At 48.9% G+C, this 24,344-nt stretch overlaps 1 protein-coding gene across 1 annotated transcript in view; it reads left to right on the top strand.

Moving 5' to 3' along the window:
• Nucleotides 1–4,757: 4,757 nt before the first annotated feature.
• The window catches only part of DOC2B (double C2 domain beta), a 151,990-nt gene continuing 132,403 nt past the window's right edge, over nucleotides 4,758–24,344 (top strand). Inside the window, exon 1 of the mRNA XM_063296438.1 lies at nucleotides 4,758–5,155. Coding sequence (XP_063152508.1) covers nucleotides 4,759–5,155 — 397 coding nt within the window. The 5' untranslated portion in view covers nucleotide 4,758. The remainder of the gene's footprint in view (nucleotides 5,156–24,344) is intronic.

Genomic DNA, 24,344 nt, shown 5'->3' on the forward strand with positions numbered 1-24,344 from the left:
TTCACCTTCATCATAAGGCTCCTCAGTTCCTCTTCACTTTCAGCCATCATTTGTTACTGGATGGATGAAGATTTTATTAGGAATGGCAGATTTGGACTGCAAGATACTACTGGCCACTAGATGGCAGTAAAGAAATATGGGAAACTAGTTGGTTTTTTTAGCTGCTATTTACAGCTAGTCCTCACTTAACTACCACAATTGCGATCGGGATTTTGGTTGCCAAGCGAAGTGGCCATTAAGCAAATCAAACCCTTTTTACAATCTTTTTGTGGTGGTCATTAAGTGAATCACCATAGTCATTAAGTGAACCACATGGTCATTAAGCAAATCACGTTCCCCATTGATTTTGTTTGCCAGAAGCTGTTTGGGAAGGTCAAAAATGGCGATTGCATGACCACGGGATGCTGCTATGGTCATAAATGCGAACTGGTTGCCAAGCACCCAAATCATGATTATATGACTGCATGGACACTGCAACAGTCATAAGTGTGAGCACTGGTTGTAAGTCATTTTTTTCAGCACTGTCGTAAGTCTGAACTGTCACTAAACAAATGGTCATTAAGTGAGGACTACCTGTACTGGCTGTGGGGTTTTGAGTCCAATTCTGGTAGCCCTAGTTTCTAGCTTTCACCGCTCAATACATCAATACTACTGATTAGGTTCTCGCAACACCCTTAACCTGGTTAGTTAAAGACTGAGAAGCTACAAGTGTTGAACACACTATGCTTGGTTAGACTTAATGTCTGTTTTGTGAGGAGTGCCTTAATGTCCTGTGTGAACCCAACCCATTTGTCCAATTTAGGATTCAATCTGTTGGGGAAACCCAGAAAAATTAGCTAATGCAATAACTAGGTTCAGCATTTAGGCTGGGTTTGGCACAATGCAGGGTTGGAGGCCCTGCGTTTCAGCGTCTGCAGGAACCTCACCATCTTGGCAAGCCATAATAAGGTGCATTTGGGTACTGCACATGCTACTCAGAGATGACAAAGTTTGGAGCAGTTTGCAAATTTGGGTGTCATCCCCCAGACCTTGGAGGTGAGAACGCTGCAATCTTGGGAGATGTGATTGATTGATTATGTGACATCAAGTCATTGTCAACTCTTAGTGACCACATAGATAGGTTTTCTCTGGGACGATCTGCCCCATAACGATGCCCCCACCTCTGCGGCAGCTGAGTCCATCCCCCTTGCTGCTGGTTGTCTTTTTCTCTTGCCTTCTACCCTTCCCACCGTTGTGGACTTCTCCATAATATGTCCAAAGTAGGAAAATTTGCGCCTGGTCCTTGGTGCCTCACGTGAGAATTCTGTGTGCACCAGTTTGCTTATCTTTGGTTTGTTTTCTTGGCTGTCCACGGTCTTCTCAATCGTCTTCTCCAGCACCAACCTTCAAAAGCATCAATGCTCTTCCTGTCCTGCTTCTTCAGTGTCCAACTTCTGCTTCCATAGAGGGTCACAAGGAAACCTTGGCTTGCACGATGCTGATCTTTGTAGGTAGAGGCACATCCCGGCATCTGAATATCTCCTCAAGGCCTTCATGGCTGCTCCAGTGAGTGCTCGTCTGCGGCGTGTTTGACTGCTGGTTCTTTTACTGTTGATGGTTGATCCTAAAAGGCAGAAGCTCTCCACCACTTTGTGGAGAATTCAGATGGTTTCGGGGTGGGAGGCACACCCAGAGCTGAAAGGATGGGCTCACTCTGGCTTAATGTCAGATGGGAACCTAAGCACAGATAAAGAGATACTCTGGTTAAAAGGACGTTTGACAAATCCTTCCTAGTTATTATTGTAATTTCAAATACAAGAAGCAAATCTGTGAAGAGATGCTTGCCTTGGTTGTGGTAGTGGTGGGGGAAAACTTTCTCTGGCCTTCCCAAAAACCTTGGGTCACCATGACTGGAGGGAACCCAGGCAGCCTTAATCATCCCTGGGAGGCAAAACGTGACGAGGCAGGAAATATGTCTTTTCTTTTTTATCATTGTGGTTTCACGTATTATGAAACCAGTTGGAATAACGTGGAGGTACTTTATGGGGTGGGGGATCATGGCAGGCGCAGAACAATATTCTTTATCTATTTGTTGGGTTCCCAAGCAGCCGCTCTCAATTTTGTGAAGACAAGCAATGCACTTTCTCGAAAATGTGTGATGCTTCTGTGGGGTGGAGGGGTGGGGTGAGAGTGGGCCAACCGGCAGTTTTTAAAAAGTGCTGAGTGGGGAACAGGATCTGCAATATTGCAGGACTATGCTCCGTTGAAGGAAAGAGCCAGCCCTGGTTTCGTGTCCTTCCCTCCTCCCTTTTTTCCCCACAACAACCACCTTGTGAGGTCGGTGGGGCCAAGAGGGGAGCCTTCAAGGCTGAGGGGGAGCCAGAACCTGGGCCTCCCTAGTCCAAATCCAACAACAATCCTGTGAGGTAGGCAGGGCTGAGAGAGAGGGACTGGCTCAAAGTCCCGCCAGGGAGCTTCTGTTATGAATCCTTACTATTATTATTATTATTATTATTATTAATTTTTATTGAAGAAATTTTTTACCAAATAAAAACAATACGAATTTAGAAAGGAAAAAGAGAAGTGATAAGTAAAGAAAAGAGAAAGAAAGAAAGATATAAAGATGCAACTTCCAGACTTCTGTATAGCAGTTATAAAGGCATTTATATTTTGTCTCAAAGTTACATCGTGGCTCCCTTCTTTCCATATTCTACCCTTTCTGTTCGTCAAAGCCATAAACCCCAAGTCCATTTTCTTCCGGTTTCAGCAAAAAGTCCATAAAGGGTTTCCAGTCGGGCCAATGCAGCTGTCTTTTCTCTGATCAAACAAGTCAATTCTGCCATCTTCACCAGCCATTCCTCCACTGGGGGTGTTTCAGAGTCTTTCCATCTCTGTGCATATAATAATCTTGCTGCAGTTACCACGTACAAAAACAATCTTCTGTAAGTCTTTCCTAGTTGTCTGTCCATTGGTCCCAGGAAGGAAAGTTCTGGCTGTGAGGCTTGAAACCTGATCCCCCGGCCCGGCCCGGCCCGGCCCAGCCCAGCCCCTTCACACCCGCCTGGCTGATCCGCATTCTCTGCCTGCTGCGTGCCACCTTGGACTTCAGGTTACATCTAGTTGCCTCCCGCTGCCCATTACACTCTGCCCTTCTGCAATCTTCAGGCCACCCAGACGTGGAGAAGCTAGTGCCTGGCATCAATCCCACCTGCCACAGGGCGCTCGGATGTGCCCCTTTGGGTCCAAACCAGCCGTTGCTCATCTCCTTTTTCCAGCAGATGCTGCCGGTGTTTCACTTGCCTTTGGAACAGTCATGGATTTGGGGAAAGCCTGCAAGCACCTCCCCGCTTCCGGATGCACTTTGGGTCTTGATACTGCATTGCAAAACACCAGATTATGACTAGATTATCACCATGAGACACAACACTCCAACTCAGTGTTTCTCAACCTTGGCAACTTTAAGATGGGTGGACTTCCACTCCCAGAATTCCCCAGCCAGCATGTTGAGTGGGCAGTTCTGGGAGTGGAAGTCCACCCATCTTCAGGCATGCTGGCTGGGGAAGCACTGGGCTAGATCTTTGCAACCCACAGGCATAATTCATTGGTCCCTCCAGTTAGTATTAGGCTCCAGGGCCCACAACTGAAGGGCCCTCGGTGGGGGAAGGCTGATCTAGGCAGGGCAGGGAAACCCTACCTGCACTCATTGGTGTGTGCGGATGTGCGAGTGTGGCTGGGTTGAGTCAGCCTGTGTTAGAAGCAACAGTTCTGAGTCACAACAGGATCCTGCCCATCTTGTCTCCAAAATACCGTAATGGCATCTCGCTGGGAAGGGGACAGGAAGAGGCACGCCCCAAACAGAAAGAGAGACAGCCAGGCCAAGGGGGCTTCCGCAGGAGGCCCGCGGCTGTCTTTTTATACTGGCCAATGAACAGCAATGCCGCACAGCATGCGCCTCGGTGTGTGTGGGCCTCTGTGTGAGTGGACTCAGGTGTGGCTTTATCAATAGCAACAATGCCTGGAAATGGGGAGAAGGAGGAGGGGGCTTGCTCATTGCCCCCCACCTTTATCCAGGGCGCCTCCAGAATTTAGATCGCTTCCAACCCCCACCGCAGCAGAAGATGGATAGATAGTTCCTGTCCACTCTTTACACCAGGCCTCCCCACGCCAAGGCACTCCGTGCTCCGGGAAAGGATGCACAGCCTCCCCACACGCCCCTTTCTGCCGGCGAGCGGCATCGAGCCTCCAGCTGCAGGAGCAGGGTACCCGCGAGGCCCAGGGGCTACCGGTGGAGGATTTAGGACGCCGGCTTGCCGTTAGGACGCCGCGGGGCTTCCCCGAGGCTGGGCAGGCAGGCCGATCCCCCTCCCCTCCCCTGGCCCGTATTCCGCGAGGGGGCCGAGAGGGGCCGGCGAGGCGAGGGCGGGCGGGGAACGGGCCGGCCGCCGCCCTGCCCGCGCCCCGCCGCCCTCGGCCGCCCCCTGCCCGGCCCTTCCGCGGCTCGGCTGGGCTCGGCTCGGCGGCGAGCTGGTGACATCACCCGCAATGCCCACCCCCTGCCTCTGCCTCTGCCCAGCCGCCGCCGCTCCCGCGCTGCCACCCACTCCGCCCGCCAGCAGCCAGCAGCGTGCCGGAGCTCCGGCGGGCACTCGGAGGCGCGCGGCGGGGCTGGCGACCGCCTCTCCGCGCTCTCTCGGCCGCCCGGCCATCCTCGGGCAGCGGCAGCGGCAGCGGCGGCGGCGGCGGCGGCGAAAGCGGGGCGCCCCTCCGGGAGCCGCCTGCATGACCCTGCGGAAAGGCGAGAAGCCCCCCATCAGCATCCAGGAGCACATGGCCATCGACGTCTGCCCGGGCCCCATCCGCCCCATCAAGCAGATCTCCGACTACTTTCCGCGCTTCCCGCGCGGCCTCCCCGCCGCCGTCAGCCGCAGCCACAGCCGCCGCGCCTCCGCCTCCGCCTCCGCCTCCGCCGGCCCGGCCAGCCCCAGCCCCTCGGAGACCCCCCCGCCGCGGGACGACGATGAGGACCTCGACCAGCTCTTCGGCGCCTACGGGACCGGGGCCGCCCCGCCGCCGGCCGCGGGGCGCGCCGCCCAGCAGCAGCCCCCCCCGCCGCCCGCCCCGCAGCCGCGCGAGGAGGAGGCGGGCGACGCCGACGGCTACGAGTCGGACGACTGCAGTAAGTTGCGAAGTCGCCGGCGGAGTTGGGCGCGCGGGCCGGCGCGGGGCAGCGGCGCCCGCGGGCGGCGCTCCCGGCCCGCCCCGGCTGGGGGCGGACGGGGCGGGCGCGGGGCAGGCGGAGGAGGTCGCGCGCCCCGCCCGGGAAGGACCCCCGCCGCCGGGATGCGGGTCCCTGGCGGGGTGGGGGGGCGGGGCTGCGCGCGTGCCAGACGGGGTGGGGGGGTTGGGGTGGGGCGGCCGGGCGTGCGGCGGGCCCGCGAGTGTGAGCGTGCGAGTGCGAGTGTGTCAGGGCGAGAGAGGGGAGCTGGCGAAGCGCCCTTCCGCCTCGTGGCTGGTGCGCCCTTCGTGGGTGCGGGGACGGGCCGCCTTTCGCAACTCTCAAGCTGCTGGGAAACTTGAACACGCCGAGGCACCCTCCGCCTAACACCTTCACCACCACCCCCACCACCCCCCTGGATCTCTGCTGAGTGACCATTCGCCGCTTCTTCTTCCCACTCTCCCGGGCTCCTGCGGTCTCATGCGCCCCCAAGTGTGTTTTACCTCTTAGGAACGGCCCCTTCCCCGCAACAGCACCCTGGGTTTCCAAATGTCTTTCCTGGGTCCCCTCCTGGAGTTTGCCCCCCCCCCCAGCAGTTCCACCCATTTCTAATTCCCAGAGGCCTCCTCCCTTTGCCCTCCAGCCCCCCGCCGCCCTCCCCTCGGCGTCCTTGCATCTCTGAAGACCACCTTGGGCGGGACGGACGGGTGAACACTGCGGCAGTCGCTAGCCCACTGCCGCTGCAGCAGGAAAGCCTTTCAGCCTTCTTCCTCCCCGCTGGACCAGCGGCAGCCCAGAAGGGAATCTCCCTCCCCACTTCCCTGCCTCCCCCCCCCCTCCTCAACCCCCTTGTCTAGTGCCAGGGTATTGCTGAAAACCACCAGTTGCATCTCTTTGCGAGATCAACACTGAATGGTGCGGCGACGACCGGGTGCACACGGGGCTGGGTGGGACCGAAAGGCGAGGCAGGGGGGCTTCTTGCAAAAGCGATGCGGGTAGCAAACGAAGCAGGAATTCTGCGCCTTTCGGGAGCAGAATTCCCTCGCCCGTATTCCTAGAATTCCCTCGCTGTATTCCAGTCGGCAGTGAGCAGAAGAGAGCTGTTGGCAGGGAAAATGCGGGCGGTCCGAAAACAAGGTCTCACTCACCGTCCAAGATGTTGGGGACAGGAGACAGACAGTCCCATGCAGAGATTCAGGGAAAGCAGGAGAACAACCAGGCTTAAATTCTTGGAGGACAGTGCTGGGCACAGTCAGATGCCAAGGGTGGGCTTGAGAAAAAAAAAATTCTAAAGTTTGGGTTTCTTTCTGTTTTGGTCCCACCCATGAAAACATTGGCAACCCCAGATACAAAGGAAGCCAAACAAACAAACCTGGATTGGGGGAGAGGGAAGAGGAGGAGGAGCTGGAGTTTGAGAAAAGGGCCGGTTCAGGCTTGGAGAGAAAGTGACCCCTGCCTTTTAAGAGAGGCAGTGTGGCATAGTGGTTAGTGTTTGGCTAGACCCAGGAAGATCCAGGTTCAAGTCCACTTTCCCTCTGGAAACTCATTGGGTGTGCCCTGGGGCTGGTCATTCTCCCTCAGCTCAACCTACCTCACAAGGCTGTTGTTGTGGGCATAAAAGGCAGGAGGATCATCCCAATGAGCAGGAGTGAGTTTGGGAGGAAATGTAAAAAATGGAACTAATGCAAAGAAACGTATACATTTTATCTCTTTCTGCCCCACCTTTTCTCCTACAAAGCAGCCTAGTTTTTCCCCCTCAACAACAACCTTGTAGAGTAGGAAGGGGAAAATTGCTGGTTTGAATTGCTGGTTTTAAGTGCTGCATTGAATGTTCAGTTGGACCATAGATGCTGTCTACCACCTTTAGTCATAAAATAGGTGTGGGCAGCATGGAAGTGGTTTCCTTTCCTGCTGTGATTAATTTTAATTGTTCTTTGAATAAGGGTTGCCCCTCCTCAGTTTTAAACCCTTCTTGCCTCTGTCTTGAAGGCAGAAATTCAACTGGAATGAGTTTTACTCACCACAGAGTTGCACCGTTATTAGAGAGGCTCACCTGTTGAATTTCTGTTCTCATTAAAAGCACAAAATCTTTTTCTCTCACTGTGCCAAGGACAGCCCTGGAGGTGAGCCCTCCAAGGGGCCCCTCCTGTCCCTGCTTTTCAGATTTTTCATGCCACTGGCAAAGGAGCTTGGAAAATTTGAATTCCAGTCAGTTTTGAATACTGAGGGTGGCTAAACCACCCAAACTTAATTTTACCTGTTTGTAAAAGTTCCTACTTTGCAGACAAGCAAGTTCGTGTAGAACAGCAGCACCCTCAATGAAAGGATTGCCAGGAGAAAACTCTGCTTTGACCCTGGAGGGATGCTCAGGCTTCAAAGGTGCTTTGGGGCTGCATATTCAAGACAGCAGCTAGCTCTCAACAGTGCTTTAAAATGCTGGGTCTGTGATTAGTACGAACCAGGAATTGCTGCAGAGATGCAAGATACTAAGTCTTTTTCTCTCCTCAAGAGGACTAGCAGCTTAGCTTTTCTGTTTTAGCAAGATATGGGGTTCCTGGGATCCCAGGCTTGCTGCCTGCTTTTATCAGCCATGTGTGGCTTACCACTTCTTGCGCTGAGCATCGGTCCCCTCCCCTTGATAACTTTGCTTTGGGGTTGTCGTTTCACTCCCAAATGGGAACAATTTCTGAATTAAGAAGGAGGAAACATTCTTCCTCTGCATTTACTGCTCTGTGCCTTGGCAGTTCCCTAAAACGCCTGCCATCTGCAGAAGATCCTCAGCCGGAGTGCCAGGGGTGGAGTGCCCACGCGCCCGAGACATGGCAGTTGTTCCAAATACACCAGAATGCAGAGGCTGTGTGGCTGCACGCTAGCAGGATTCAGCAGTGCCCCCTGCAATTCAGTGCTGCTGGTCTGTCTCTTCTGGTGCCACCAACATAATGTTCCTCAAAGGAGTGGATGGCTGTGTTCGGCTGCCAGCCGAGAAGGCTGGAATAATCCGGAGATGCGCTCGAGTGTCAGCGCCAGCCCTCAATTATGCTTTCACGGTGTTTATTCCCTATCTTGCCAGCCAGCCCAAGCAGGGCAAGCTGTAGCACGAGCGAAGACCTCAAGCTACGGTTTTACCCGGCGCACGCTTTTCGGGAGCCGTTGGGAATATTCCTGTGTTTGGATTTTAAGGCAGAAATGAGATGCAGCCTGAAAAAGCTCAGATGAGGGGGACGTGTAGCCTTTGAAAACGATTCTTCAGTTCAGGAATGTCCCCAGAGGGATCAAAATCTGCAAGATTTCCCATGGATCCCCCTGGTTTTGTGCTTCTCCCTCTTTCAGGTCCAGTTTTTTGGGGGTGGTCCTATCCAATCAGGGAGCAGGGCACGAAAGGGTTTTTGTTGCTGTTTGGTTTTTGGACAGCTTGCTCCCACTGTTCACATCGCAGCCCCTCCCTGTCAGGGTATGGCCAGGGAACAAAGATGCCACCAAGGTCTTGGCAGAAGTGGGGAGGGGGGACGGGGGAGAAAGGGTGAAAGATTGTGAGGCTTTTGAGCACAGCACTCACTTTTTCAAGGCTCCCACCCAGGTAGGGAGAGCATGCGGCTTGGAGGTCACATGCGGTACGTTTTGACAATGCCAGGAGCATCTTTTTGAGCATCGACCAGACAGCCTTGCGTACAGAACTTTATTTATTTATTTTCTTAAAGAAGGGGGCTACAGGGCTGGGGGAAAATGAAAGGCTGTAGATTGAATTGAAAACATGTTTCTGAGAATAAAACTAGCGTGGCATTTGCTGGGGATGAAGAAGCATTTAGTAAACTTCCCCCCCCCCAGTATAACCAGTTGCTTTGGTGGGGCTGTTCTGTCTGGTGTTTCTCTGGGCCCTCGTGTAAATCTTTCACCATGATGCTGCCTGGAATTGCAAGCAAGCGCGCGCACGGTGTCTTCCCACCGCCTGCTGCACCCTGGAGACATGGAGGACAGCAAGGCAGTTTGCGAGGGAAGCTGTCTTAGAAAGCTTTGGGGGAAAGGGAAGGGTAGGCTCCCAAAATATCAAGGAAAGCAAGCTCGCGTACTGATAGTCCTCAACTTACGACTACAGTTGGGACTGGAATTTCGGTTGCTAAGCGAAGTGGTCATTAAGGGAATCATGCCCGGTTTTACGACTGTTTGGCCATGGTCATACGAATCACTTGATCGTTAAGCGAATCCAGTTTTCCCCATTGACTTTGCTTGTTGGAAGCCGACTGTGAAGGTCGCAAATGGTGATCACATGTCCCCCGGGATGCTGCAACCGTCGTAAATGTGAATCGGTTGCCAAGAGCCTGAATCTTGATCACATGACCGCAAGGATGCTGTGATGGTCATAAGTGCGAGGACCAGTCGCAAGTAATGTTTTCCAGCACCATCATAACTTTGGATGGTTACTAAATGAATGGTCGTAAGTCGAGGACTACCTGTACTTCTATCAGTCTCCCTGGCTCCTGCTTTTCTCTGAGATGGTCAGAGATTCTTCCTGCTGACCCTGCCCCTCTGCCTTGATCAGCTGCCAACTGATTTGCGAAAGTAGGGGTGGGTTTCCTCTCCTGTTGGAAATTTAAAAAATGGGAATATGGAGGAGTTTTTAGAAGCCAAAGGAAGGAGCAATAACTTCAGCCTCCAGAGATTTACAGTCTCATTTTAAGAGCAGCTCAATTAGGTAGAAGCCACTGTATGATCACAGGGACTCTGAAAAACTAAGTGTGGTCAGAGTGGGTTAGCACGGGATGGGAGACCACCAGGAAAGCACCTTAGTTGTCTCTTTTTTAGTTTGTTTGTAATTTTATTTCTTTTTTTTTAAACACATGGTACTGTACAGTAAGCTAACCAGGAAGTTCAAAAAACATCCAGAGAGAGGTCCATGGCATCACTGGGACTGCAGCCCAACTCAAGGGAGTCTCTACCTGTTAAATAAGTGGGTGTGCAGTTTGGTGCAGTCTGTGGCGACCATCTCAGGAGGTGGCAGCACCTTGGCAATCTTGGAAGCTGAGCCGTCTGGACCAATTTCATACTGGGATGGGAGACCGCCACCAATGAAATCTCATTATTGAAGGCAATGCAAAGTACTACTCTGCTGTTGCCAGGAACACACCACGGTTTTGCCCATGGAATTATTAGCAGCTGAGCTGATTTAAGGGGAATTTTAACTTAACCTTAAGGCAGTGTTTTTCAAACTTGGCAACTTTAAGATGGGTGGACTTCAGCTCCCAGAATTCCCCAGCCAGCATGCTTTTAGATGGGTGGACTTAAACTCCCAGACCTAATGTATAAAGAGAGAAAAAAAGAAGCAAATAAGAGAAGGACAAAGCTAAAAGGGCAGGAAAAAAAAAGAAATATAAAGAAGTAAAAAACTGACCTCCAGATCTTTTCTGTAGCCGCCCAATATCACGATCCTGGCCCTGCTTACCTTTGATGCTGCCCAACCCTTCAGATCACGTCAACTTCCTTGGTGCTGAAAATATCTCATGGGCCGACTTCCACCAATGCTTTTCAGAGGTGCTGACTACAATTCCCATCCTCCTTGGCCAGAATGACCCCCTATTCCCCCCCGCCCACCCAGGCTGGGGAAAGCCCCGTGCTAAAGTGAGGCACGAGTCCAGCCATTTAGCTAGCGTGACCAGTCCAGATGGAGGGCAGCCTTTCCTGATGGAGTGAGAAAAATTGGCTTCTTGCTTGACAGCCGACAGGACAGCAGGGCGCCTGCTTTGCAGGATCAGCTCCCCGGAGGCTCTCTGACAACTTGTTTTTTCCTAGCTAGCAGCTCACCCATTCATCCTCTTTGGAATTGTACCGGCAGTTCTCCAGAGGGAAAAGTACAGCTTAAGAATAAGAGTCTCAGCACATGGAGGGGTTTTTCAGGGCTGGAAATGCGAACACCCCTGTGCCTGTTGCCCCTTTCCCTGGGGCAGCCTCGTAGGCACCGTCACGTCCTCCAATATCCTCATTTTGCAGACAAAATCTCCCCACCCTCCTCATCTGAGCTGGTTTGGGGCATCTCATTTGCTCCTTCCCCAGCCTGGCCCAGCTGCAGCATCTTTTCATCTTGAGAATTTTTTCAAACCATGTTCTTTTTCTCCTCTTGAATCCTCCTCCGTTCTGAGAATCGGTTGCAATTAAACATTTTAAAAAGACTGACAGAACTTTGCCAAGGCCATCTTTAAACTGGCAATGCATGCAGACTAATTATTGGCAACATCAGGGGACTCTTTAGCTTGGTGAAATATAATTCTGCCCGTGTGCTGTTCAACATCAAGAAATGTTTTAGAGAGCTGTTTTCCGATAAAATCATCAGCTATCCAAAGCAGAGGTGAAAACCAGGGACGGGGGCGGTTAAACTCCCAAATCTCTTGTGATCAAAGGTGAACCCACTTGGGGCAATTTAATTCCAGGCTAAAAAACAGGGGATCCTAATTGTGGGTTTGTAAGATGATGCAGGCTCTGGCCAAAAAGGTTGAAAAAAGAATTTTTCCCTCTTTCCTTTTTCACGAAGACAAGGCCCTAGCGGTCACCCGATGGGACTTGTGGCAGAAGACTTTGAGCGGAGATTTCAAAAAACGACTTTGTCTGTTGCACCAATAATGTATCCCATGGATAGGAGCAAGGAACAGGGTGGCCCTTTGCTCGGATGGCCTTCCAAGATAAAACCTACACAGGCTTGAAGTTCTTGATGGCAGCCTGTTTGAAAATGGGTAGTAATAGAAGCATTGCTGAGGATGCATGGAATCAGAATCATAGAATCACAGGGTTGGAAGGGACCTTGGAGGTCCTCTAGTCCAACCCTCTGCCCATGGCAGGAGTCCTCATACCATCTCAGACAAACAGGTGTCCCATCTTTTCTTGAAAACCTCCAGCGATGGAGCACCCACCACTCCGGGAGGTGAGCTGTCCCACTGCTCAATAGTTCTCACTGTCAGGAAATTCCTCCTCGTTCCCAGGTTGGATCTCCCTCTGAGGAGCATCCGCCCATGGCTTCTTGTCCTACCCTCAGGTGCCATGGAGAATAAATTGACGCCCTCTTCCCTGTGGCAGCCCTTCAAGAATGGGAAGTCTGCTGTCGTGTCTCCGCTCTTCGTGAAGCTAAACATACCCAGTTCCCTCAGCCGTTCTTCGTAGGATTTGGCCTCCAGACCCCTTATCATCTTTGCTGCTCTTCTCTGCCCTCTTTCCAGGGCCTCGGGATCGTTTTACTATTGTGGGGGCCAGAACTGGGCGCAGGATTCCAAGGGTGGCCTCACCAGGGCGGTATAGAGCGGCACCATCCCTTCCCGTGATCTTGACACCACCCCTTTGTCAATGCAGCCCAGGACCGCGTTGGCCTTTTTGGTGGCCGCAGTACCCTGCGGGCTCATTCTTAAGCAGTGGCCCACCAGGTCACCCAGATGCCTCTCGTAGGCACTACTGTTGAGCCAGGAACTGCTTGTGCATCTGGTTTTTCCTGCCTAAGGGCAGCGCCCTGCATTTCTCACCAATGCGGGTGGAAAGAGAGTTGCAATGCTCCTCAAATTCTGCTTGTTGCCTTTCAGAGGCTTCTGGGTGGCCGCGATGGGGCCGGGGCCGGCAGACGAGGCGAGCTGCAGCTTTGATCCAAGGAAAATCCTCTTATGTGTTTCTAATTCAGACCACAGCCACACGCTCAGTTCCCAGACTGTCTTTGCTGTTTCTTTTTTCTGAAAAGCCATATCCCTCCGCTCTGCAGATGATGTCAGGTGGCGTGCACGGGATGAAAAAAATCACCTGTGGATTTTTTTTAAAAAAAATAAGCTTTTCAAACAATATTTTAAAAGGTGGCAAGAAAAAAAAATCCTTACAAGCATATTAAGGATGCGGGCCTGCCAATCTTTGCTAGAAGAAGCTAAATCTTTGCCAGCGGTGTAAAAGGAAGAGATGGCATATTTCTGTTTAATTGTTTTTAATGTTTTAATGATTTGTTTGTTTGTACGCTGCCCAGAGTCACGTTTGTGAGATGGGTGGCTATATAAATTCGATGGAGATAGATAGATGATAGATAGATAGATAGATTAGATAGATACTGTAGATGACATAGATTAGATAGGTAGAGAGAGAGAAAGAGAGAGAGAGAAATGATAGATTGATGGATGATAGATGATAGATAGATAATAACGATGATATAGGAAGATAGATTAGATGAGTTAGAGATGATAGATAGGTAGGTAGGTAGGTAGATAAGATAGATATAAAGATAGATATTAGATAGAGATGATAGATAAGGATAGATAGAGAAGATAGATGGAAATGATAAAGATGATAGACAGACAGGCAGGCAGATGGACCCACCAAAGTCAGATGCCATTCCTTGGAAAATCCGTTTTCTAGTGAGCCTCCTGCTCCAGTTTTTGATGGCGGGTGTGGAGGAATGAAGCCCGGCCTTGCGGCTGGGGAAGGAAGGAGTGAACGTGAAGAAAAGACAGAGGAAAAATTACTCAGCCCTGAGAATGAGGAAACGACGAGAAAGGAACACAGAGTAACCCTGCCTTGATTTTGTTTGATGTGAGATAGGGCAGAGAAGAGCATGCCTGGAATCCCCACTCTTTGCGTTTCCTAACCTGGCTGACCTCGAAGGGCTGGCAGCAGGGAATGAAAACCTGGATTCTGACACTGAACAGGATCTTTTAATTGCCCTAAGGACAGTCCAAAGGAGGGCCATTTGGGGTCCAAAAAGTCAAGATGGCAGCTGGGACCACTCAATTGAATCTCTGCCCCCTTTTTTAAATATACAGTATGTTGCAATGATGAAGTGGCGGAGCTTTGATTGTTAATTCCCAGTCATCTGCACCAACCAAGGGATGGGCTGTGGCATTTTGTAAAATGTATTTCATGCATTTTGTAGTTCAGTGTTTTTCAGACTTGGCAACCTTAAGATGTGTGGACTTCAACTCCCAGAATTCATCCTGGCTGGGGAATTCTGGGAGTTGAAATCCACACATCTTGTAGTTGAAGGCAGCGTGACTAAGGATGATGGCATCCTCAAGTGATGCTACTACAGTGTAGGAATACAGATAGTCCTCACTTAACAACCATTCATTTAGTGACAGTTCAGACTTACAGTGGTGTTGAAAAAAACAACTTATGACCAGTTCTCATACTTATGACCGTCGCAGCATCCCCATGGTCACATGATCACAATTTGGGTGCTTGGCAGCCGGTTTACATTTATGACCATCACGGTGTCCCATGGTCATGTGTGATTGCCATTTTCCACCTTCCCAGGCTGGCTTCTGGCAAGCAAAATCAACCATGTGATTCACTTAATGACTGTGTGGTTCGCTTAACAACCGCTGTAAAAAACATCATAAAATCAGGTTGGATTTGTGTAATGACCACTTCGCTTAGCAACTGAAATTCGGGTCCCAATTGTGGTTGTTAAGTGAGGACTAGCTGTAAATCTTTACTGCAGTAAATTACTGCAGATGCTGACTGCAGTCAGGAAATCAGAAGACGCTTAATCCTTGGAAGAAGAGCAATGACAAATCTCGATAAAATAGTTAAGAGCAGAGACATCACACTGACAACAAAGGCCCGCATAGTTAAAGCAATGGTGTTCCCTGTAGTAACATATGGCTGCGAGAGCTGGACCATAAGGAAGGCTGAGCGAAGGAAGATCGATGCTTTTGAACTGTGGTGTTGGAGGAAAATCCTGAGAGTGCCTTGGACTGCAAGAAGATCCAACCAGTCCATCCTCCAGGAAATAAAGCCAGACTGCTCACTTGAGGGAATGATATTAAAGGCAAAACTGAAATACTTTGGCCACATAATGAGAAGACAGGACACCCTGGAGAAGATGCTGATGCTAGGGAGAGTGGAAGGCAAAAGGAAGAGGGGCCGACCAAGGGCAAGATGGATGGATGATATTCTAGAGGTGACAGACTCGTCCCTGGGGGAGCTGGGGGTGTTGACGACCGACAGGAAGCTCTGGCGTGGGCTGGTCCATGAAGTCACGAAGAGTCGGAAGCGACTAAACGAATAAACAACAAAAGCTGTAAATCGAACAAGGCAAGATTGCTGGCATGTAGTTGCCTGTTGCCTCTCCGCATGATGCTTGACTCTGCTCTATTTTTGTCTTCTCCTTTCTTTGGGGACCCTTTCAAATGCTGGTAAATCTCCAGTTTTGCAGTATGTACAATTGAGTCCCCTTAGCTTTTCTGGATGCAGAAAATTCCTACTGATCAAGGTTACTTGTCAACCTGGGTTTGCATACAGGTAGTCCTCACTTAATGACCACAATTGGGACTGGAATTTTGGTTGCTAAGCAAAGCAGTCATTAAGTGAATCTGACCCAATTTTACGACCATTTTGTGGCAGTTGTTAAGTGCATCCTGCGGTTCCCCATCAATTTTGCTTGCCAGAAGCCGGCTGGGAAGGTTGAAAATGGTGATCACATGCCCACGGGATGCTGCGATGATCATAAATGCGAACCAGTTGCCAAGTGCCCAAATCGTGACCACGTGACCACAGGGACGCTGCGATGGTAGTAAGTGCAAGGACAGGTCGCAAGTTAGCACCGTCGTAAGTCCGAATCATCACTAAACAAATGGTAGTTAAACGAGGACTAGCTGTAGTGCTTTATGCCACAAAAAGCCAGCGAAGATTGAAACGGAGTTTTGCACTATCACAGGTGATAGTTTTTCACTGACCTGCTTAGTGAGGACCCTACTATAGTGTCTTGGGATGAATTGGAGCATTCGGATTATGTCTTTCCAGCCAGCAGATGGGCACCCCGAACGGTGACTCACACAGATCCGTGACAGGTACACTCCTCTTGGCCCAGAGCATCCTTGCTTTCCTTGTTCATGATCTCCGTTTGGCCTCCACTTCAGATCGTCTCTTGCACATCCCGAAGCTCGGATGACTTTCAGAACTCCCTTTCCCACTCCGGAGCTTGTGACATTGTCGGACTACAATTCCCATCATTCACGTCGGCCTAGCAAAAGCGAGCGATGGGCAGTGTTGTCCAAATGCTCTGTTAAGCTGTTCTTCAATTTAACCAAAGCCAGATGAAAGTCCTCGGGGCTGGGGGGCTGCTTTTTCTAACGTGCTTCTCTTTTGATTCCTGTCCTTTCGTTCTGTGTTATCAACTATCGCACCCCCTGCTTATCAGTCAGAAAAAAAAAAAACCTTTCCAACCAGGCTGCCAGAAAAAGAAATAACGAACATTAATAAATAAGCCGGAAAGCTTAAAAATAGATTGGATACAAAAGATTTTTTTAAAGAGGAAAACCATGGCATGCATGGCAAGTGAAAACAGGAATAATAGTTTGGGAAGCAGCTGAGAGCAATTATAAATGGCTTTTTATGATTATGCAAACCAAAATGTGGGGGGGGGGGGTAGACACAAGAAAAGGGAGGGTTGGCAAAATGGGGGGGGTGTCTGGGGTGGGGGGCCATTGCCCAGCGTACCCTGTGCCTGGTCCACACAAACTGGGAGAATATACTGGCTTCACCCCATAATCTAGTTGATGGCAGGAGATTTTTTGCAGCAAGAAGAGAGATTAATTTTATTGGGCATTGGTGCCCCGGAAGAAGGTTTGAGGAGGAACAGAGAATGTGCCGCTGCATAGGATACATTGGGGCATCCACATGGGGTGGGTGGGTCAAAAAAGTCAAGATGGTGGCTGCCACCATGTGGTCAAAGCCCCACCATTTCTTTACATGCATCTTGACCTTTTAAACGGCTCTGGGACACATCACTAAATCTACTGATTCTTCACTTAGAGCCCCCAAAAGGTTTTGGGGAAAAATTTAAAGCAGCTAAAAAGGAAAGAGATGGGAGAGCATCTTTGGGGTGGGCTGTTGTTAAGGTATCTGCAGTGGGGGGAATGGGGTCAGACCGATGAAAGCAGCATTTTAGTGTTAGGCCACACTGCTGTTCATTTTGCACCATCCTGCATGTGCTGCTGCACATGTGCCATTGCAGCAAATGGAAGCACAGGTCGTCCTCGTTTAGCAACTGCCTTGTTTAATGACCATTTGCAGTTACGACGGTGCTGAAAAAGTAACTTTGTGACCAATCCTCGCATTGACGACCTTCGTAGGTCTGTAATGGACATAAGATTGTAAGCACAGTTGCGGTTTCACTTAGTGACTGCTTCACTTAACAGCCCATTGTGGTCGCTAAATGAGGACAACCTGTAACATTGTACAGCCCAGATTTTTTGGGCAAAGAAAGCTAAAGGAACAGGTTGGTCAGATTTGGGACATGCTGTATCACCCACATGGAACCCTATTGCTGGGAGGATTCCTTGAGGCCATCCAATCCAACCCCCATTCAGGACAGGAATTCAAATCAAACCTCCTTGACTGATGGCTGCCCACCTTCCACGTGAACAGATCCAGCAAGGCAGCCCACCCTCCCTCTGCATCATCGGCTCCACCATTAAGCAGCTGTTACAGGAGCTGGAAGATTTTTCTAGCATTCAGTTGGAATCTGCCTTTCTGAACTTAAATCCATTATCCTCTGTTCTTTGCTCTGGGAAGAAGTTGTAAGTCCTTCCTTTCTTTCCTGGGGCAATCAAAGGGTTACTGTGCCCCCTCCCAAGTCGTCTTTCCTTAAGGCTAGAGAGGTCCTTCCATTTTTCCTTGTAGGATTTATTTTCCAGCCCCCTGTTCATCCTTGCTGTCCTTCTGTGGACTTCTTCCAATTTCCCTGAATTTTTCTTAAAGCCTGGCGCCCTGAATTGGCCTCAGGTCTCAAAGTGGGGCCTGACTCCAAAGCCGAATAAAGTGGGGCCACAATTTCCTGTGATTTGGAAACTGGATTTCTGTGGAGGCTCCTGGAAATGGCATTCGGTTTTTTTTAACCGCCACTTCCTAATGCTGACTCATGTTCAGGTTGCAGCCAACTACGGTTCCAATTATAATAAATCCTCTTTAACAAAGCTAATTGTCAGCTTGGACTTGGCTTGGAAATCTAGAGGGATCCATTTATTCTGTGTCCTTCCTGGCAGGTGGATTCTCCGATTAAGTTTGGTTTTATCTGCTGGGTGGTTACAGACTGATAGCTGTTTTACAGTTTTAGGCAAGCCGGTTTGAGAAATCTCGGTCTGATAAACACTACGCAAAACACCTTTCTTACAACCTCTCTCTCTAGCCTGAGAGCTATTGAATTAGCAACTTTCAAAGGCAGTGGAATTACTGGAAAATGGCATTCCAAGCTTCTAGTCCCCATGACTGTTTATCGCAGGTCAACCACACAGTCGATACCCCTCCATTACTTTTTAATTTTCAAACGTAGCAGCGATCATAGGTGATGGTTAAATCCCTTGAGGATGTGGCTAGGATGTGCAAGATCTGCAGCTGCGGCTGCTTGACATCTTGTGAGATTTGGCACAATTTGGTGCGATTAAAAAAATCATTGGAGCTGTTGGGCAAAGCTTTATGAGGCTGTCTGGCTCCCCCCTCCCCCAGAAAGGTGGGTACACCTGATCTAAATCCCCAACAGGAAACATATGGATTTCCTCCACCCAATTTGGAAATATCGGGGTGATTTGGGTTAATGTTATGAGGTTTGCCCTTTAATCTTCACATCTGCCCCCCCCACAAAAGGGTGGAAAAAATTGGTACTGTAGCATCTAATTTGATGGTGGGGAGGGGATTATGCAGAGAGCCAGTTTGGCATTGTGGTTAAGGCATCAGGTTAGAAACTGGAAGGCCGTGAGTTCTAGTCCCGCCTTGGGCACAAAGCCAGCTGGGTGACCTTGGGCCAGTCATTCCCTCTCAGCCCCAGGAAGCAGGCAATGGCAAACCACTTCTGAAAATCCTGCCAAGAAACCTACAGGGACTTACCCAGGCAGTCTCTGAGAATTGGACACGATGGAATGGATTAAAAAAGAAGGTGGTGGTGGGGGTTAATGCAGCAAATCACCTTGCAAAATTTTTAAGATCCATCCATATTCCTAAAATACAGAATTGATCTTTTATGCAGAGCTTGGCAAAGAAGGTAAATTTTCAGAAGTGAAAAAAAAATTGTCCTGAGGTATAGATTAAAGATACTTGTTCGTTATCAGTTTGGGAACTGTCCGTATATTCTAAACATCAGCGGACGGAGCGCTGCGTTTTGATTTCATGAGCCATTCAAGGATTGAATCGATTTTAGATTGACACTCTATAGACCTTACGTACTTCAGAAGTAACCCCAATTTCAGCCCCCCCCCCAACCTATGGAACAACTTTTCCATTTACAACTTACGCAGGGAGAGCATCCTTGTCTCCTTTTCACGACGGTCATAATTTACTCCACTTACAAGGCTGCCTAATCAAACTGATTCCAGGCGGCAATCCGTGGGTTAAAAATAATAAAACTATATGGGAACCAAGACAGTAACAGCAATGCGCTAGGGAGTGCGCAGACATCAATCAAATGGTTTTAAACTTTTTCTGGAAAGTCGGCTGGGTTAGGGCCAACATGATTTGGGAGGGGGCTGTTTTTCCGGAGGGCAGGAACTGGGGCAGAGAAGACATTCCTCCAGGGTCCTAGAAGGTGATATCGTTGGGGTGATGCAGCCTGAATGTGTCTCTGCAAATATGGGACCGGGACACATCAAGATCTATGCCCTGGTCCTCTCCTATATATTGCTGCTGCTCTGTGCCAGGAGAAGAGTCTGGATCCAGCCAGTGCTTCCAATTTGCTGAGAAAATCTCTGGAAAATCAGAAACATGGCTGGGTGAAAGAAATGGTTTCCCTAAGAAGCTCTCGGAGCAGAGATGGGGTTTTCTGTTTTTCCTTTTTATTATGTTGTTATAAATCTTAATACGTTGTGTTGTTTCAATGCACTGATGGTTGTGTAATACATTTGAAAATTATTAATTTAGTTGGCTTAGAATATGGAGAATAGAAGGAGAAAGAAGAAATATTCTATCAACGTTAATTACAATTTAGGGTGTCAGAGTCACGAGCAAAGCATGATTTGGCTTTTTCATCCGAAGTCGAGTCTAATGTGGAAAAAAGCCACTGCAACTCACATCAAAATAATTGTTATATGCCAGAAGTTTTGATCTTAAGCTGATTACTTATTAAAGTTTTCCTTGTACTGTTTCTTCGTCTGTGTGTGTGCATATTAATAAAAGGAAAAAATAGAGCAATTATAAGGATTAATTACCCTAAATAATAATAATAATAATAAACTATAGTGTTTCTGACTCCCTCCTTTTTATACATCTGATCATTTGCAATATTTGTAGATATTCTGGGTCCCTTAGAAGCCAGACTGCTGCATGATGTGTTCTATATAGATGGGAACCATTCTTGCTTAAATTTAGTTAAACTTCTATTATGCAAATATACTGTTAGCTTTGCCATTTCTCTGTATTCTCCAAGTTCAAGTTCCCAATCAGATATTCTCAGAACTGTGTCTTTCTTCCAACATGAAGCAAAATTTGTTCTTGCTGCTATAAGCATATATCTCACTAAATTACGATGTTTCTTGTTGATTTTTTCTGAGATTTGTATCTAGTAGAAAAAGGCATGGATTCATTTCAAATTTAAATCGCAAGATTTCTGCATTATGCTATGAATGTCTTTCTAGAATAGGGTTATCCCTCCCTCAGCTGTTCTGTTTTTGGGGGGCTAAATGGTGTTAGAGGGTCCTCTTCTACAGGGCCGAGTGGGAAGAAAAAAGGCCCAGCGCCACTCTGGAGGTTACTGAACCGTGTTTACTTTCTGTAGGACACAGTTCCCCTGCCAGCTTTCTCCCTGTTCTGGTGAAGGTTCTGCCTGGAACAAAGAAAAGCAGATTATCTGGGGAGAGACTTGGAGGCAAGCTATTTAAGGGGTCACCCCAAATAGGAGAGTGAAGAGCACATTGCCAGGGGGTTGCTTATTGGTAGAGCTGCGTTCTTGGACTCGGTTCCTCTAAGTCAGTGTTTCCCAACCTCAGCAACTTTAAGATGGGTGGACTTCAACTCCCAGAATCCCCCAGCCAGCATGCTTTACGGTGGGTGGGCTTCAACTCCTAAATTTCCCCAGCCAGCATGCTTTAAGGTGGGTGGACTTCAACTCCCAGAATTCCCCAGCCGCATGCTTTAAGATGGGTGGACTTCAACTCCCAGAATCCCCCAGCCAGCATGCTTTACGGTGGGTGGGCTTCAACTCCTAAATTTCCCCAGCCAGCATGCTTTAAGGTGGGTGGACTTCAACTCCCAGAATTCCCCAGCCGCATGCTTTAAGATGGGTGGACTTCAACTCCCAGAATTCCCCAGCCAACACTCTTTAAGGTGGGTGGACTTCAACTCCCAGAATTCCCCAGCCAACACTCTTTAAGGTGGGTGGGTCTTTAAGATGGGTTGGTGTTCCCCGCCAACACAGGCACAGCAAGCCACTGTATACAAACAGGGAGCAAAGCCCACCCTCACCAGCACTGATGATGTTGCCTAGTTGGGTCATGAAACGTCTGCCAGCCAACAGCCAAGCTCAGAGGGCACCAGGGACTCCACAGGTCAACCCTGAGCTGCAGACATTCTCTTCTATTGGTGTCTTCCTCTGGTTGTGTGTGTGTGTGTTTTTTAATGGTGTCTGCTGCCCAGAGTTGCTGTTTGTGAGATGGGCTGTGTAGATTGATTAAATAAATCAGCAAGCAAGCAAGCAAGCAAGCAAGCAAGCCAAGATGGTTTCAGAACCATCTGAACTTTTGTTGGGAAGTTTTCATCGGCGTCCCCCCCCCGAAAGAGAAATGCTTGCGCGTGCATGCGAGGAAAAACAAGGCAATAACAGGGAAATGTAAATCAAACCTATAATTGTGCGCATAATTAAAAACACTGCCTCTGGCATTATGAATAATTAAAGCGTACCCCCTGCCTCTTTAGAAGTTTGCAGGTTTCTGTTTTGAAGCCAAGAGGCTGATCACTCTCTTCCTCTGCGTATGTGTGTGTGGGTGTGTATTTACACATGGGTGGAAGTATGCTGGTGAGGGCAGAAATATTCTTACCAAAAGGATCTAACAATGACAAATGCAGAGCAACAACCAAAATTAGTATTTACTAGGCAACCCGTGACCCGTTGGGACTGCGGAACTGCCTGCCACTTTGCTGGGGGGAGGGGATTTCCCTATTGACTTTGCTTGCTTCCTTCCCTCCCTTTTGGACCCATTCTGTAAGTTAGCCCATTTGAGGTATCTTGGTTGAAGAAGTTTTGCCCTGTGATGCACCGTTTTTCCAAATTGAAGGTTACAAACTATCAAACAGTCACAAGAGTATTAGTAGTATATAGATTCAGGCCAAATCTTTGATACCAAATGCATTCATCAAGAACCGCGTTGTATTCCAACAGTGAGGTCAAACTGAGATCTAGTAAAGTAGAGCAGAGTTTCTCAACCTCAGCAACTTTAAGATAGGTGGACTTCAACTCCCAGAATTCCCCGGCCAGCATGCTGGCTGAGGAATTCTGGGAATTGATGTCCACACACCTTAAATTTGCTAAGGCTGAGGAGTGCTGAATTAGAATTAGGCATGTGCGGCAGGGCAAGGGGACAGGTGGGAAAGATGGGCAAGTGACAAAATATGCATTGTGATGTCACAACAGAGCAACAATAAAATGGAGATTTTGTTGCAATGCTGCAACATCCCTTTCATCATTTTGATATCATTGTGACCGGGAACTCTGTATGTATGTATCCTGTGGTTTGTGGAATGAGTTATAACTGGCGGGGTTCACACAACAGCTGAAACCATCAACCATGATTTGCAAGACATGATGGCTAGGTTCATCAATTGCCCTCAGCCAAGCCTATATGAACCATGTTCTAGTTTTCTGAGTGGCGTCAATCCGGCTAGAACCCCATATGATACTTGTCTGTTGGCTGCAGTTGACCAATTATACTTTGTCATCTGTCTTAGTTTCTGTGGCACATTCCTGATCCGCTCAACTACAGTACCCATCTCTCAGGCTAATAGAAGATGGTGGAAATAGTAAGTGGGAATGATAGGCACAGCCAGCTGATACAGGCAGTCCTCGACTTACAACCATCTGTTTAACGACAGTTCAAAGTTACAACGGCCTCGGAATGGGTGCTTGACGTCCTATAAAGCACTTCCAAGTGTTGCGAAACATTGCACTACCCTCCTGCGGTCACGTGAGTGCATTTCGGTGCTTGGGAACCAGCTTGCACTTACAACCAGTTGCAGCATCCTGCGGTCATGTGATCATGCTTTGTGACATTTTTTGCCATTTTCTGGCAAAAAAAGCCAATTGGGGAAGCCGGATTCGCTTAACAACTGTGGTGATTCACTTAACAACCCATGATTCGCTTAATGCCTGCTGTGAAATGGTCATAAAATCGGGTCCGGTCACGTGGTGACTTGACTTATGACCGCAATGACTTATGATGGAAATTCCAGTTCCTGTTGTGGTCGTAGGTTGAGGATTACCTGTACAGATGGAAAGAGGCAACTAGGAACAATGTTTGGAAAGAAGGGGACTGGCCCAGCGTCATCCAGGGAGCCTCCGTGACAGAATAGGTGAGAACATGGGTCTCCCCACTTCTGGCCCCCCCTTTCCCCATTAGAGTACACTCGCATTATGGCTGAATTGGACCTCCGGGAAGTTTCCTGCTGAACATTAGGTGCCTGGTAGAATCCATGATGATGTCCCTGGCATTGTGATGGGGTCATCACGCAAATGACGTCATTGGTATCATTTGCATAATGAGGTCATGAATATGGATGATGCCACCCATCCCTCCGCAGATGTGCATGCTTCTTGGTCTTCCTTTGGGACTGAATGGAAGTCAGATGTGTAGGAGGCTGCAGAGCTGGGCAGTGGATTGCCCCAGGAAAGGGCACAGCCCCTCGATGATGCAACCACATACAAAAGGGGCGGGGCTTTGATTGTGATGCCGTGCCTGCCATCTTGCAGATTTTGACCATCCCTGCAGATGCCCCTGCTTGATACACGGGCAATGTTTAATTTAATTTAATTTAATTTAATTTAATTTAATTTAATTTAATTTAATTTAATTTAATCTAATTGCTTGTTTGTTGGCTGTGTTGAGGGCTTTTTATGATTCTCCGGCAGCTGCGTATTTTATTTCTTGTCTTATGTTTTCTACTGTACTGGGTATATTTTTATTTGTTTTTCATGTTGCGAGCCACCCAGAGTCAGGGACTTCAGGTG

Source organism: Candoia aspera, chromosome 1 (assembly GCF_035149785.1).
Source record: "Candoia aspera isolate rCanAsp1 chromosome 1, rCanAsp1.hap2, whole genome shotgun sequence".
Classification (NCBI taxonomy): Eukaryota; Metazoa; Chordata; class Lepidosauria; order Squamata; family Boidae; genus Candoia; species Candoia aspera.